The sequence below is a fragment of the Poecilia reticulata genome, chromosome 12 (assembly GCF_904066995.2).
Source record: "Poecilia reticulata chromosome 12, P_reticulata-male-v2, whole genome shotgun sequence".
Classification (NCBI taxonomy): Eukaryota; Metazoa; Chordata; class Actinopteri; order Cyprinodontiformes; family Poeciliidae; genus Poecilia; species Poecilia reticulata.
Window position 1 is genome coordinate 26935801 of NC_088841.1, and position 16047 is coordinate 26951847.

Here is a 16047-nt window from a genome sequence, read left to right on the forward strand (position 1 = left end):
TGGTTCCGGTTGGTTCTGGTTGGATGTGGTTCCAGTTGGTTCCGGTTGGATGTGGTTCCAGTTGGTTCCGGTTGGATGTGGTTCCAGTTGGTTCCGGTTGGATGTGGTTCCAGTTGGTTCTGGTTGGATGTAGTTCCAGTTGGTTCCGGTTGGATGTGGTTCCAGTTGGATGTGGTTCCGGTTGGATGTGGTTCCAGTTGGTTCTGGTTGGATGTAGTTCCAGTTGGTTCCGGTTGGATGTGGTTCCAGTTGGTTCCGGTTGGATGTGGTTCCAGTTGGTTCCGGTTGGATGTGGTTCCAGTTGGTTCCGGTTGGATGTGGTTCCAGTTGGTTCCGGTTGGATGTGGTTCCAGTTGGTTCCGGTTGGAGGTGGTTCCAGTTGGTTCCGGTTGGATGTGGTTCCAGTTGGATGTGGTTCCAGTTGGTTCTGGTTGGATATGGTTCTGGTTGAATGTGGTTCCGGTTGGATGTTGGTCCAGTTGGATGTGGTTCCAGTTGGATGTGGTTCCAGTTGGTTCTGGTTGGATGTGGTTCCAGTTGGATGTGGTTCCAGTTGGTTCCAGTTGGATGTGGTTCCAGTTGGTTCTGGTTGGATGTGGTTCTGGTTGAATGTGGTTCCGGTTGGATGTGGATGTGGTTGGATGTGGATGTGGTTCCAGTTGGATGTGGTTCTGGTTGGATATGGTTCTGGTTGAATGTGGTTCCGGTTGGTTCCAGTTGGATGTGGTTCTGGTTGGATGTGGTTCCGGTTGGATGTGGATGTGGTTGGATGTGGATGTGGTTCCAGTTGGATGTGGTTCTGGTTGGATGTGGTTCCAGTTGGATGTGGTTCTGGTTGGATGTGGTTCCCGTTGGATGTGGTTCTGGTTGGATGTGGTTCCAGTTGGATGTGGTTCCAGTTGGTTCCGGTTGGATGTGGTTCTGGTTGTATGTGGTTCCAGTTGGATGTAGTTCTGGTTGGATGTGGTTCCGGTTGGATGTGGTTCCAGTTGGATGTGGTTCCGGTTGGATGTGGTTCCAGTTGGATGTGGTTCCGGTTGGATGTGGTTCCAGTTGGTTCCGGTTGGATGTGGTTCCAGTTGGTTCCAGTTGGATGTGGTTCCAGTTGGTTCTGGTTGGATGTGGTTCCAGTTGGATGTGGTTCCAGTTGGATGTGGTTCCAGTTGGATGTGGTTCCAGTTGGTTCCGGTTGGATGTGGTTCCAGTTGGATGTGGTTCCAGTTGGTTCCGGTTGGATGTGATTCCAGTTGGATGTGGTTCCAGTTGGTTCTGGTTGGATGTGGTTCCAGTTGGTTCCAGTTGGATGTGGTTCCAGTTGGTTCTGGTTGGATGTGGTTCCAGTTGGATGTGGTTCCAGTTGGTTCCAGTTGGATGTGGTTCCAGTTGGTTCTGGTTGGATGTGGTTCCAGTTGGTTCTGGTTGGATGTGGTTCCAGTTGGTTCTGGTTGGATGTGGTTCCAGTTGGTTCCAGTTGGATGTGGTTCCAGTTGGTTCTGGTTGGATGTGGTTCCAGTTGGATGTGGTTCCAGTTGGTTCCAGTTGGATGTGGTTCCAGTTGGTTCTGGTTGGATGTGGTTCCAGTTGGATGTGGTTCCAGTTGGTTCTGGTTGGATGTGGTTCCAGTTGGATGTGGTTCCGGTTGGATGTGGTTCCAGTTGGTTCCGGTTGGATGTGGTTCCAGTTGGTTCCGGTTGGATGTGGTTCCAGTTGGTTCCAGTTGGATGTGGTTCCAGTTGGTTCTGGTTGGATGTGGTTCCAGTTGGATGTGGTTCCAGTTGGTTCCAGTTGGATGTGGTTCTGGTTGGATGTGGTTCCAGTTGGTTCTGGTTGGATGTGGTTCCAGTTGGATGTGGTTCCAGTTGGATGTGGTTCCAGTTGGATGTGGTTCCAGTTGGATGTGGTTCCAGTTGGTTCTGGTTGGATGTGGTTCCAGTTGGATGTGGTTCCAGTTGGTTCTGGTTGGATGTGGTTCCAGTTGGATGTGGTTCCGGTTGGATGTGGTTCCAGTTGGTTCCGGTTGGATGTGGTTCCAGTTGGATGTGGTTCCAGTTGGTTCTGGTTGGATGTGGTTCCAGTTGGTTCTGGTTGGATGTGGTTCCAGTTGGATGTGGTTCCAGTTGGTTCCGGTTGGATGTGGTTCCAGTTGGATGTGGTTCCAGTTGGTTCTGGTTGGATCTGGTTCCAGTTGGATGTGGTTCCAGTTGGTTCCGGTTGGATGTGGTTCCAGTTGGATGTGGTTCCAGTTGGTTCTGGTTGGATGTGGTTCCAGTTGGATGTGGTTCCAGTTGGATGTGGTTCCAGTTGGATGTGGTTCCAGTTGGATGTGGTTCCAGTTGGTTCTGGTTGGATGTGGTTCCAGTTGGATGTGGTTCCAGTTGGATGTGGTTCCAGTTGGATGTGGTTCCAGTTGGATGTGGTTCCAGTTGGTTCCAGTTGGATGTGGTTCCAGTTGGATGTGGTTCCAGTTGGTTCCGGTTGGATGTGGTTCCAGTTGGATGTGGTTCCAGTTGGTTCCAGTTGGATGTGGTTCCAGTTGGATGTGGTTCCAGTTGGATGTGGTTCCAGTTGGATGTGGTTCCAGTTGGATGTGGTTCCAGTTGGATGTGGTTCCAGTTGGTTCCGGTTGGATGTGGTTCCAGTTGGATGTGGTTGGATGTGGTTCCGGTTGGATGTGGATGTGGTTCCCGTTGGATGTGGTTCTGGTTGGATGTGGTTCCAGTTGGTTCTGGTTGGATGTGGTTCCGGTTGGATGTGGTTCCGGCTGGTTCTGGTTGTTTCCGGTTGGATGTTACCTGGACACGGGGGCGGATCTATAGAAATCCGACTTTTCCCTGTTAAACCTGCTGAGTTGATTTGGTGACAAATGACCAACAGTTTCACCTGGTTAAACGGTTTAAACCATGTGATCTGGTTTAAAGGGCCAGCGTCGCATATCTTTCCCATCATGTTTTCATTTTACTAATGGAGTGCTGCTTTCGTTCTCTCATGTTTGAGAAATCCTTTCATCACTATGGCAACCAATCAGGTGGGCCTAGCCCCGCCTCTGAGGCGCAGCTCCTCCCCCAGCCGGCTCCTTCAGACTAGCCAGCAGCAGTTAGCAAACACCTGCTGAGCTCGTCTCAGAGCAGCGCCGGCAGAAACGTCAAAGGGTTAACAGAGGAGCCATGTTGGGACGACTTCCTGGAGGCGGAGCTTCAGGAAGAGCAGGAGCTTCTTAAAGAGACAGCGGCCCAATTTAAAGACGTTGAATCAAATGTATTTTGAGCCAGAAAGTGTTTTTAGAACAACGAAGAAACAAAGTTTTGTGACATAAAAAGGATGTAAAATACATAACGTGTTACAAAAAGTTAAAATCGTTTTATGCACATTAAAAATCTTCCCAGTTCCTCTTGAACCTGAACGTTTCTTCAGAAACCTGCAGTCGTCCATTTTCCCCCGTTTCTGGTTTGAGCTGCTTCTCTCTGCTGACCGGCCGGTGAACCTGCGGCCGGTTCTGAGCTGAACCGCTGCATTTTACATGAGCAGGTCCACTTCAGGACCCGTCACACTGAGGAGGACCTCTGTCTGCCACAGCGGCGGCCATCTTGGCTGCTGGCAGTGGCAGGATGTGGAGCTGAGCTGAGGGACAAACGTCCATTCAGAACCAGAACCAGAGTGGAGACGCTCGGACAACCTGCTGAATGTTTGGTTTAAAACATTAATGAGCCGGGTTCTGGTGATGCCTGGAGCCGAACTTTCTGCCTTCATTTGAAGAAAATGATCACGTTTTATTAAATAAATCAATGCGATGAATCATGTCGGCGTCACTGAGGAGCGAAGTGGAAGAAAAACACCAGCAGAAACTCAGATTATTGTTTCACCAACATGTAATAAACACGTTTTAATTCAGACATTTTCAGAAATAGCAAAGGTTAGCTGATGCTAACAGCATGTTTTTCAGCGTTAGCAAATAGCATTAGCTAGCAGTTCAGTTTTAGCATAACTTAAAATCAGCATTGTTTTTATTTCACAACTGTTTTATAAAAAAGTAAAGTTTGAAGAGCTAATTAATTTTAATAGGTAAGCAGCTAAAGTTTAGCAAATGCTAAGAGTTTGACGTTTAGCTAGCCAAATTTCTGCACTAATGTTTTAGCCTGGCTATCTTAAACAATATCAGTTTATAAATATTAAATGATTTGTTTAAATTAAGCTATTTATACCTAACTATTTAGCATTAGCTGGAATGTAAATTTAGCATATGCTAAACTCATGAATTCAAACTCATTATTTAAAAAAAAAAATTAATAATAAATGAAAACAACCAACTTGAGCTACGTTAAAATAAACCAGGTTTTATCTGAGCCTTGAAGTTTGATTGGTTTGTTTGATTATTGAAAACTTCACGTAAATAAACACCTAATTCATTAATGATCGCAATTAAAATCTTCCAATTTGACACGTTACAAAACAGCCAGATGGAATATAATCGTGAAATGGTTGTAAATGAAGTGAGATTTTTATTTTTCTTCAGATCCACCCAGAACCTCGTTTCCTGTTTAGAACTGATTATCTATCGATTTTAGAAAAGGTCGTAAAATCGCGGCACATTTTGTCCGACGTGTTTGCAACCAGCGTCACTGACGGCCCCTGCTGTATCCATGGAAACCGAGCACACCCGCCCCTGCTGTATCCATGGAAACCGAGCACACCGCCCCTGCTGTATCCATGGAAACCGAGCACACCGCCCCTGCTGTATCCATGGAAACCGAGCACACCGCCCCTGTTGTATCCATGGAAACCAAGCACACCGCCCCTCCTGTATCCATGGAAACCAAGCACGCAGCCCCTCCTGTATCCATGGAAACCAAGCACACCGCCCCTCCTGTATCCATGGAAACCAAGCACACCGCCCCTCCTGTATCCATGGAAACCAAGCACACCGCCCCTCCTGTATCCATGGAAACCAAGCACGCAGCCCCTCCTGTATCCATGGAAACCAAGCACGCAGCCCCTCCTCCTCCCTCCCCTGGTTCCTGTCAACATGTTGCTCCTCAGCGGGCCGCAGCCTTTTCCCCTGCTGGTTTCTCCCAGTTGTCCCAGCAGCCGGATCCCCAGCAGGCAGACAGTTTTGCGCAGGAATGTTTGAAATGGGACAGCTGCGGTTCTGACCCGTTTGGACTTGTCTGAGACTCTGGTTTTCCAGAGAGAACCGGGACGCAGCTGCAGATGAAATGAAACGGAAACTGACTAAATATATCAGAAGTAAAAAACAAAAAAAACGGATCAAATATTTAAAAATAAACATTAAAACGTTTCTGTTCCTGCGGAGCCGAGTCGTGATTCACCATCAGCTTCATTTTATCCGCTTCAATAAAAACTTGAACTAGACCGGAGCTCATCCTGGCCGCTTTCCCTCCTAATTGGTGCGGCAGCGGGACCGCGACCCACATAAATGATCCGAGATGAGCTGCAGCCTGGCTTTAGGGGTTAAAAGTGGGCGGGGCTTCCCGCCTCATGAATATTCATGAGCACACATGGCGGCTGGGTGTGTTTTTGTTCTGATATAATTCTGATTAAAACAGAAGAAAACAAGTCGGGCACAATGCAGGGCAGCCTGTTTGGGTCTCCGTCTACGGAAGCCTGTTGGGGCCAAAACAGAAAAACTAAAAAGGAGGATTAAAATTTCACCAAAATATCTGATAACTTTTTACTGTTTCCTAGAAGATTTCTGAGTTTTTGAAGCAAAATTTCAACAGTTCAAAAGTTTCTTGTTTTGTCTTGAATATTTGAGAGATGAATCTGAAAAAGTCCGAGCTTTTTGGTGGAAACTTTTCCTTTTGCAATTATTTATTTTAAAATAAATGCATGTTTTCTGTGTTTTGTTCGTTTTTAAAGTAGCTTGCAAAACTATGTACACCCTCGGACCTTTTCCAAGCCGGATGGGGTGCAAACATATATTTGTTTGCACACCACACTTTTCAGTTTTTTTTACTTGTACATTTTTCTTTCTACTATAAAGCACTTTGTGTTGGTCTTCCATACTAAGTTCCAATAAATATTTGTTTGTCATAAAGTTCAAACTGTATGAACAGAATATTAAATTATTTTGATTTAAAAATTGAACAGAATAAAGATTTTAAAACTCTTTTGTACAAAATCACAGATTCTTTTTCCGCAAACATTGTTTTGTGTATTTATGTATTAATGTCTTCATTTTGTTTTGGTTTTAATAAAATATAAATAAATGTTTCCTGAACGTTCCTCACTGACGGCTCGTTTCCTGAACGTTCCTCACTGACGGCTCGTTTCCTGAACGTTCCTCACTGACGGCTCGTTTCCTGAACGTTCCTCACTGACGGCTCGTTTCTTGAACGTTCCTCACTGACGGCTCGTTTCCTGAACGTTCCTCACTGACGGCCCGTTTCCTGAACGTTCCTCACTGACGGCCCGTTTCCTGAACGTTCCTCACTGACGGCTCGTTTCCTGAACGTTCCTCACTGACGGCTCGTTTCCTGAACGTTCCTCACTGACGGCTCGTTTCCTTAACGTTCCTCACTGACGGCTCGTTTCCTGAACGTTCTTCACTGACGGCCCGTTTCCTGAACGTTCCTCACTGACGGCCCGTTTCCTGAACGTTCCTCACTGACGGCTCGTTTCCTGAACGTTCCTCACTGACGGCTCGTTTCCTGAACGTTCCTCACTGACGGCTCGTTTCCTGAACGTTCCTCACTGACGGCTCGTTTCCTGAACGTTCCTCACTGACGGCTCGTTTCCTGAACGTTCCTCACTGACGGCTCGTTTCCTGAACGTTCCTCACTGACGGCTCGTTTCCTGAACGTTCCTCACTGACGGCTCGTTTCCTGAACGTTCCTCACTGACGGCTCGTTTCCTGAACGTTCCTCACTGACGGCTCGTTTCCTGAACGTTCCTCACTGACGGCTCGTTTCCTGAACGTTCCTCACTGACGGCTCGTTTCCTGAACGTTCCTCACTGACGGCTCGTTTCCTGAACGTTCCTCACTGACGGCTCGTTTCCTGAACGTTCCTCACTGACGGCTCGTTTCCTGAACGTTCCTCACTGACGGCTCGTTTCCTGAACGTTCCTCACTGACGGTCGTTTCCTGAACGTTCCTCACTGACGGCTCGTTTCCTGAACGTTCCTCACTGACGGCTCGTTTCCTGAACGTTCCTCACTGACGGCTCGTTTCCTGAACGTTCCTCACTGACGGCTCGTTTCCTGAACGTTCCTCACTGACGGCTCGTTTCCTGAACGTTCCTCACTGACGGCTCGTTTCCTGAACGTTCCTCACTGACGGCTCGTTTCCTGAACGTTCCTCACTGACGGCTCGTTTCCTGAACGTTCCTCACTGACGGCTCGTTTCCTGAACGTTCCTCACTGACGGCTCGTTTCCTGAACGTTCCTCACTGACGGCTCGTTTCCTGAACGTTCCTCACTGACGGCTCGTTTCCCTCCTGACGCTCGTTCCTTCACTGACGGCTCGTTTCCTGAACGTTCCTCACTGACGGCTCGTTTCCTGAACGTTCCTCACTGACGGCTCGTTTCCTGAACGTTCCTCACTGACGGCTCGTTTCCTGAACGTTCCTCACTGACGGCTCGTTTCCTGAACGTTCCTCACTGACGGCTCGTTTCTGAAACTCCGCATGAATCGTTTTTACTCCTCAGCATCTAGTAAATGAAACTCAGTGAAAGAAAATGAAATCATTCATCCAGCCGCCCCTCCTCCATCAGACCTGACCAGTAAGACCAGTAAACTCCTCCCAGTTCACCTACAGCAGCTTCAGCTTCCCCCACCTCATCCCTGCTTTCAGCTGTCACATGAGGACCCCCCCCCCTCCCCCCTTCACCCCTCAGAAAACAAACCGGTAAAAATGAAACATGTTTATTGATTATCGGCGCCTGAATGTTGGTTTTATTTATTTAATCTAAAAGATAAAAACAAACAATGTGACGAAAATCAGAACAGTGTGTGTGTGTGTGTGTGTGTGTGTGTGTGTGTGTGTGTGTGTGTGTGTGTGTGTGTCAGAGCCGAACCCCGATCCGGTTCCCATCTTCATCGTTTAGATCTGGACAAACGTCGTCCTCCTCATCCTCATCTTCATCCTCCGCCCTGCAGAGCAGCAGAGGAGGAAGAGGAGGAGGAGGAGGAGGAGGAGGAGGAGGGAGGTGCGCCTGCGGTGACGCTGATATCTTCATTCATTGATTTTAAAGAACTCCACCAAGTGGCACAGAGCAGAGATAACAGCAGGCAGGCAGTCTAGTCAAAGTAAGGCAGGGAGAGCGCTCCAACCCGCACTACTTCACTGTTCTGTCTGTTTAATACGTCTAATCGGCTTCAAATATATATTTTAGGCTTATATAAGAAGTTTAATTACATTTATATGACAATATGACCTGAAAAATAGATGAAAATATCCAGAGATTTTAAAAAATGTGTCAGATTATCTTAATAATCCAAAATGGAGGAGAAATAAATTCATCTCTTCATGTTCGGTTAGCAGCTGTTAGCACAACAGCAGGGCGGGAAGACATCAGCAAGGACTCTGTCATCAATCTAAGAAGGGTTCAGAGGTCAAAGGTCGTTACCCAAACCGTCTGAAATCTCAGGCGTCTCATCAGGTTGAGATCAGAGAAAAGACCAGAAACCCAACGGCTCTACTGGGCTGAAGGTCAAAGGTCAGGAGAACCAGCATGGCGGCTCGGAGGGACTGAAGGAGGAACGAGCTCTCTGGAAACAAGATGGCCGCCGGACTGACGTCAGCAAACACAAGATTCTGCTACCAAGTGAAACATGGAGGAAAAAAGCAGCTCGCTCCTGCTGTTAGCATTTTAGCACTTTTGCTAACATTTAGCACACTTAGCTTCCTGTAAATGAATGTGTCCAGGTTAATAAGAAAGTTTTATAAACGCTAACTTATTTATAAATGATAAATAAGTTAGCTGCTTATGTTCATGCTCTTATTTTGAAATGGGTGAAGTTCCATTTCCTCTCCTCATGTTCTCTGTTAGCTTCAGCTAAATGTCACTGGGATGGAGCTCTAGCTGCGCTACATAATGTGTTATAGCGCTTTAGCACTAGCTTCCATTAAATACCTTGATGGAATAGCACTTAATGTTAGCTTCTTTAGCATTGCTGTGTTTTGAATTGCTTGTTGGTGTAGCACGTTAGCATTAGCAGAGCTAGCGTTTGTGATTGGAGCTGAAGGCTTGACGCAGCTAGCTTAGCTAGCGGTTCCATCACTACAGGATCATAAACTCATTTATAAATCCAACATATTCCAGAGTCACATGTGTCCAACCTACAACAGAAAAGGTGTTTTAATGGCCTAGTCAAAGTCCAGACCTCAGAAATCCATGCAGAAACTTTCCTCTAAGCGTTTCGTTCGTCTTAAATCATCATCGATTCTCAGGGTTTAAACTTGTTTCTCCTGATTCTGATTATTTTAATCCTGCTGAAACTCAAACCCGACAGTTCAATTTTATTTTTTATTAAGATTATAAATTTTTTAACAAATACTTTCTTGAACAGTTTGACCCGGAGATAAACAATTTATCAAGCACAAAAATACAAGAATAAGAAAAGAAAATATGTGGAGACTGGCTGAGTTCTCCGTTTGGTACACATAGTGCTCATAAAGCTGGGCGGAGCTGAAACCAGGAGCTTCCCTTTCTAAAACAAAAGGACGAGTTCTGATCCGTTCCCACAACGTTCGGATCCACGGAACCGAGCCGGCACTCTGCAGAACGGCGGCCATGATGGAAACAAAACCACGTTTCAGATCCGGAGTCTGTTTCTCCAACACGCTGCTGAAAACGCTCAGCGAGCCTCAGGGGTGAGGCAACAGGAGTTCTGACCCGGTTCTGACCAGGTACTGACGCAGTTCTGACCCAGTTCTGACCCAGTTCAGAGGCCAGGCTCAGCTGCATCCTCCACTTCCTGGTTCCGTTGAGACCCACTGCTCTGAGGTAAAACCTGGACCGGACTGGATCTGCTGATGTCAGGCGAAACAAGATGGCCGACTCGGCCTGAAACCTGCAAACGTGTCACTTCCTGTCGGATCAGCAGACATGTCTACAGCCACACAGCAAAACGCCAACAATGACGCCATGTTGTTCCTACGTTTAGTTTGTAAATATTCAGTTTGCAACTTTGACATAAATGTAGGAATAACTTGATGAAAATATGGCTAAATATTTAATTTGGAGGTGAATATCCAGTTCAAAAACTGAAAGTTTTATTTGAAAGTTAAATATTCAGCTTGTTGATTTAATATTCAGTTTAAAATTCTGACGTTTATAAATGTAGGAATGAGGCGGTGAAAACATGACTATCCACATTTTTCTCTTTATTTGGTTTAAAATGAACCAAATTATTGCTGCTCATGTTTTACTGTGTAACTATAGAAATGGGGCGCAGAAGAAGAAGAAGAAGAAGAAGAAGAAGAAGAAGAAGAGTGGAGGATGTGCAAAACGACCCCCGGCCCCCCCAGGGGCCCCGGGTCCCCCACCTTGTAAACTCTGGAGCCGCCTCTGAAAAGTTCCCACACAGAACAGCTGAGCCCGGTCTCCCTTCCGTCGTGCTCGTTCCGTTTCGTACCCGGGCATGAAACAGCTGATTCTGCCGAACCGAACCAGATCAGAACCAACCGAACATCGGAACATTTATGACGAAATAAAAATGTTACAAAATCAGCGCGTCGGACATGGTACGAAACGGTCCGTCCGTCGTCACGAAGCGGCGGCTCAGAACGCCACGATGGCCCGGGTCCAGGCGCCCAGGCTGGCCAGCGCCTGCTTGCTGCAGACCTGCTCCAGGTCGGCCTGGCGGCTCAGGAGCCCCGAGAAGCCGGAGCCGAAGATGGAGATCAGGTTGGAGATGTTGGAGGCGTCCGCGCCGGAGCACTCCTCCCGTTTCAACCGCTTCCGCCCCGCCGTGTAGTCCGACGGCTCCTCCGCGTCCGGCGAGCAGCCGGCGGAGTCCACCTTCCGCTTCCTGGCCGCGGCGCCCGGCGCGCACTGCGGCGCGGCGGCGGCGGCGCAGCAGCAGTCCTGGTGCAGGAAGCCGTTCTCCACCGTGGTCACCACGTGCGTGTCCAGGTCCAGCACGGTGGTTTTGTTGCAGTTCTGGGAGAACTGGTCCTCCATGCAGCAGCTCCGGTAGTACGGCGGCTCCGGCGGCTCCCGGCCGCCCGCCGCCCGGCTCTCGTCCCCGCAGCCCGCGGCGCGTCCCGGCTGCTCCGGCTCCGCGTCCTCCGCGCCCTGCGGCTCCAGCGGCTCCAGCGGCTCCAGCGGCTCCAGCGGCTCCAGCTCCTGGATCCCGCTGCACACCGCCATCACCTCCTCGTACTGCTGCATCCGGTAGATCTCCGCGTACTTCTCCCTGATGTAGAGCTGGCGCGCGTTGCGCAGCACGTAGGACACCAGCAGGTTCTTGTGCAGCTTGATGCCGCCGCGCTGCGTCCTGGAGCTGTGGATCTTCATCAGGGACATGGAGATCAGGCTCTGCGCGTCCACGGCGCAGTCCATGGCGCCGCGGTCCACCTCCATCCGGCTCCGGAACCGCCTGTCACTGCTCGGGCTCGGTTCTGGCTGAGCTGCTCCAGTCAGCTGCGAGTGGAAACATCGGAGACGCCGCGGCGCCGCTGAGGACCAGCAGTCAATTCCAGCCGCTCAGGAGGCTGAGGCTGCGTTTATACCCCGCACTGAGCCCCCCCCCCCCCCCGCCGCGGCAACCGGCCAATCAGCGGCCAGCGTTCCGCTGACAGACAGCCGCGCGCTCAAAGCAGCGCTCCCTGCGGACCAATCAGCGGCTGGCGGCTCCTCTGAACTATTCAAATCCAGCCTGACAGGATCGACGGATTTCAGGGAAACTTGATCTGAGATCCGGAGAGAAAAGTTGAGGAAACTCAGAGGATCTGGAGGAAGATTATGAAATATTAATACTCTCGCGCTAAATGGTTTGTATTTTAACTCTGTTAATTTACGGATGACGTGATTTGACAGGAAATGTGTGTTTGGTCCAGGAAACGGCAGGAATGTTAGACCGGAAGTGGTTCCTCTCTTCCTGGAAACGTTTCTGCGTTCAGAGGGAAGTGACGAATCTACATCTTGACATCCTGACCGGAGCCTGAACGCATCAAGGGGTCCGCCTCCTGCTCACCGTCACAGCCGGGACGTCCGGCAGGTGAGGGCGGCGCCGCGGCAGCAGGAAGCGTCTGTGGCCCCAGCAGGTGGTTCCGGACCAGGAGCCCCGCGGACTGACTGCAGTAACCTGCGCTGAACCTGTAGAGGCCAGTGCAGCTCCAGTTTTCCTCTCTGTGATTAGAGGCTCTGTTATAGCGGAGCTGCGGCCCGCAGAGGGAGAGAGAGAGAGAGAAACATCTGCTACTGATGATCTCAGTTCTCTGGATGATGAATGCAGAGCCTGACAGGCGCTCATGTCTCCTTCCAGGGGAGGAGCTGCTAGCTGCTAGCTGCTAGCTGGTAGCTGTTAGCTGGTAGCTGTTAGCTGTTAGCTGGTAGCTGCTAGCTGTTAGCTGCTAGCTGTTAGCTGCTAGCTGTTAGCTGCTAGCTGGTAGCTCCTAGCTGTTAGCTGCTAGCTGGTAGCTGTTAGCTGCTAGCTGCTTGCTGTTAGCTGCTAGCTGTTAGCTGCTAGCTGTTAGCTGCTAGCTGGTAGCTCCTAGCTACTAGCTGGTAGCTGTTAGCTGCTAGCTGGTAGCTCCTAGCTACTAGCTGGTAGCTGCTAGTACATCTCTCTCTCTCTGTCTCTCTCTCTCTGTCTCTCTCTCTCCTCTCTCTCTCTCTCTGTCTCCTCTCTCTGTCTCCTCTCTCTCTCTCTGTCTCTCTCTCTCTGTCTCCTCTCTCCCTCTCTCTCCTCTCTCTCTCTGTCTCTCTCTCCTCTCTCTTTCTCTGTCTCTCTGTCTCTCTCTCTCTGTCTCTCGCTCTCTCTCCTCTCTCTCCTCTCTCTCTGTTCTCTCTGTCTCCTCTCTCTCTGTCTCTCTCTCTCTGTCTCTCGCTCTCTCTCCTCTCTCTCTCTCTCGCTCTGTCTCTCTCTGTCTGTCTCTGTCTCTCTCTCTCTGTCTCTCTCTCTCTCCTCTCTCTTTCTCTGTCTCTCTCTCTTTCTCTCTCTGTCTCTGTCTCTCTCTCTCTCTCTCTCCTCTCTCTGTCTCTGTCTCTCTCTCTCTCTCTCTCCTCTCTCTCGCTCTGTCTCTCTCTCTCTGTCTCTCTCTGTCTCTCTCTGTCTGTCTCTGTCTGTCTCTGTCTCTCTCTCTGTCTCTCTCTCTCTGTCTGTCTCTCTCTCTCTCCTCTCTCTCGCTCTGTCTCTCTCTCTCTGTCTCTCTCTCTGTCTCTCTCTCTGTCTCTCTCTCTCTGTCTGTCTCTCTCTCTCTCCTCTCTCTCGCTCTGTCTCTCTCTCTCTGTCTCTCTCTCTGTCTCTCTCTCTCTCTGTCTCTCTCTCTGTCTCTCTGTCTCTCGCGCTCTCTCCTCTCTCTCTCTCTCGCTCTGTCTCTCTCTCTCTCCAGCAGTACCAAATAAAACCAGTTTTTATTTTTCTGGTTCCTCCTCCTCCTCCTCCTACTCCTCCTCTGTTTTCCCTCCATCCTCCCCCCTCTTCCTCCCTCTGGAGAATAGGGGTCATTGCACAAATGATTACTCAGACCCTGGTCTCCATGGCGATGCCGCCGAGTAACGGTGACAGGCCGCCGGCTGGGAGCAGCGAAGAGCCGATCAGCGGCTCCATGTTTCTAGGAGGAGGAAGAGGAGGAGATGAAGAGGAGCGGTTCTCCTCTGCTGCTGGTTTCATTCACAATCGGCTCTGAAAAAGAATCAGAACCGACTTCCTGTTGTTCCCTGAAGACGTTCAGGAACGATTCAGTCAGACAGTTGGCCTCATCCTGATTACCCACAATGCTCTGTGGCTAACAGTCCATGTTCCTGGTTCTGGTTCTCGCCGAGCCAAGCGGATCTAGATGCTCTGACTCTATGCTCAGTCACTCCTGAAGCTCCTCTAAATGAGCTATCCGCTCTAAGCCGCACATTTCACATTTCTTCCTTCCACTCAACTTTCTATAACATCCAGAACTCTGTGAACAAGCAGCTTCTTCTTCTTCTTCTTGACCTTTAATGGTGGTTTTGCTCGTGTCCGGATCATCGGGTTTCCGCCCAGACGGCGGGAGCAGGAAAGCGCTCCCACCGTCTCGGCAGCTGCCGGCCCAGATGGAGCCGATGACCCCAACGTCTGACCCTGTGACCTCACCGAGGAAAAACCTGGAGTCACCGGAGACGGGAACGTTTCGCTCCGAGGTCCTGAGGCCAAGTTTGATCAGCGATGCTGCGCTGGGCCCACGGTGGAACATGGTGGTGGCAGCATCAGGCTGTGGGGAACATGGATGGAGATGAACCAGCCTGCAGACAGACCAGAGCAGACTCACAGCCTAGTCAAAGTCCAGATCTCAAGATCTCAAGGCTGATGTTTGCAGTGTTTTATAAAGTAGAAAAGCTTCTTAAAGAGACAGTAATTAGTTTTCAGTCATATTTAATATGAAACATGGTGACTTTATTATATTAAAATGTCTCCATAAATACATGACTAGAGCTAACATGTTGGCATCAGAGCTAGCATGTTAGCTCTGATGCTAACATGTTAGCTCTGATGCTAGCTTTGATGCTAACATGTTAGTTCTGATGCTAGCTCTGATACTAACATGTTAGCTCTGATGCTAGCTCTGATGCTAACATGTTAGCTCTGATGCTATCTCTGATGCTAACATGTTAGCTCTGATGCTAACATGTTAGCTCTGATGCTAACATGTTAGCTCTGATTCTAACATGTTAGCTCTTATGCTAACATGTTAGCTCTTATGCTAGCTCTTATGCTAACATGTTAGCTCTGATGCTAACATGTTAGCTCTGATGCTAGCTTTGATACTAACATGTTAGCTCTGATGCTAGCTCTGATGCTAACATGTTAACTCTGATATTAGCTTTGATGCTAACATGTTAGCTCTGATGCTAGCTCTGATGCTAACATGTTAGCTCTGATGCTAGCTCTGATGCTAACATGTTAGCTCTGATGCTAACATGTTAGCTCTGATGCTAACAGCCTTTCCGAGTCCAGGTGACTCTGAGCAACACCTGCGCTCTCTGCTTCCCCCTGCCTGCAGACTGAAGCACTGCATCTGTTACAGTTCAAGATTTTAAAGCTGCTGAATGAAACGGACTAAAGTCACAACGTTCATCTGATTCACCTCCAGAGGTCAGAGGTCAGCGTTAACAGCCCAGCAGCATCATGGGAAACGTAGTTCCTGTTTGTTAAATCGGTCCAGAAAAGCAGGAATAAAATTCAGAATCTGATGAGTAGGAGGAATGGAGAGAGAGAGACAGAGAGAAAAAGAGAGAGAGAGAAAAAGAGAGAGAGAGAGAGAGAGACAGAGAGAAAAAGAGAGAGAGAGCTTCAACATTTTCCGTTTAGTTTTCTCTCGCTGTGTTTGTCTGTGTGCGGTTCTGTCAGCTTTGTCCCTCAAAGAGCTTTTTTTCTTTCTCTCCAAAGCTTTTCTCTTTTTTTTCTCCAGGAGAGAAAGAGGAGGAGGAAGAGGAGGAAGAGGAGGAAGAGGAGGGAGGCGGTGGGGGGCTGGAGCCAGCAGTCTGGAACAAGCATGACAGAATCTGAATTATAGAAGCAGCAAAGGGGAGAGGGAGGAGGAGGCTGGTGTGTGTGTGTGTGTGTGTGTGTGTGTGTGTGTGTGTGTGTGTGTGTGTGTGTGTGTGTGTGTGTGTGTGGTGGAGAGCAGAGAGGAAGAAAAGCCGGTTTTCAGCAGCAGCAGAGGCTGTTGTTGTTGAGAAGCAGCTAATTTCTCATTTAGATGCAGCTGCTGCTCATCCTCACATGATGAAGAGCAGAACGTTGGACCCGAACGTCCTGCTGCTGTAGAAACTAAGTACACCCCTCAGTAGGTCGGCGCTGAGGCTCACACCAACAGCGACCCCAGAGAAAACTGCAGGGGTCATAAGGTCAAGCTGCTGTATGGAGACCAGTAGCAGGTTCAGTTAGCG

At 49.1% G+C, this 16047-nt stretch overlaps 1 protein-coding gene across 2 annotated transcripts; it reads right to left on the reverse strand.

Annotated features, from left to right (window-relative positions):
- Positions 1 to 9469: 9469 nt before the first annotated feature.
- Positions 9470 to 15857, reverse strand: ier5l (immediate early response 5-like). 2 transcript variants are annotated; one of them, XM_081613750.1, is made up of 3 exons: positions 15243 to 15857; positions 14252 to 14369; positions 9470 to 11873 (listed from the first exon to the last, which is right to left on the reverse strand). In XM_081613750.1, the coding sequence occupies exon 3, from the start codon at positions 11542 to 11544 to the stop codon at positions 10741 to 10743; it is 804 nt and encodes a 267-aa protein (XP_081469876.1). In that variant the 5' UTR covers positions 11545 to 11873; positions 14252 to 14369; positions 15243 to 15857; the 3' UTR covers positions 9470 to 10740. The 2 variants fall into 2 exon arrangements, with proteins under 2 accessions (XP_081469876.1, XP_008423033.2); XM_008424811.3 differs by lacking the exon at positions 15243 to 15857 and having other exon boundaries at positions 14252 to 14386.
- Positions 15858 to 16047: the final 190 nt, after the last annotated feature.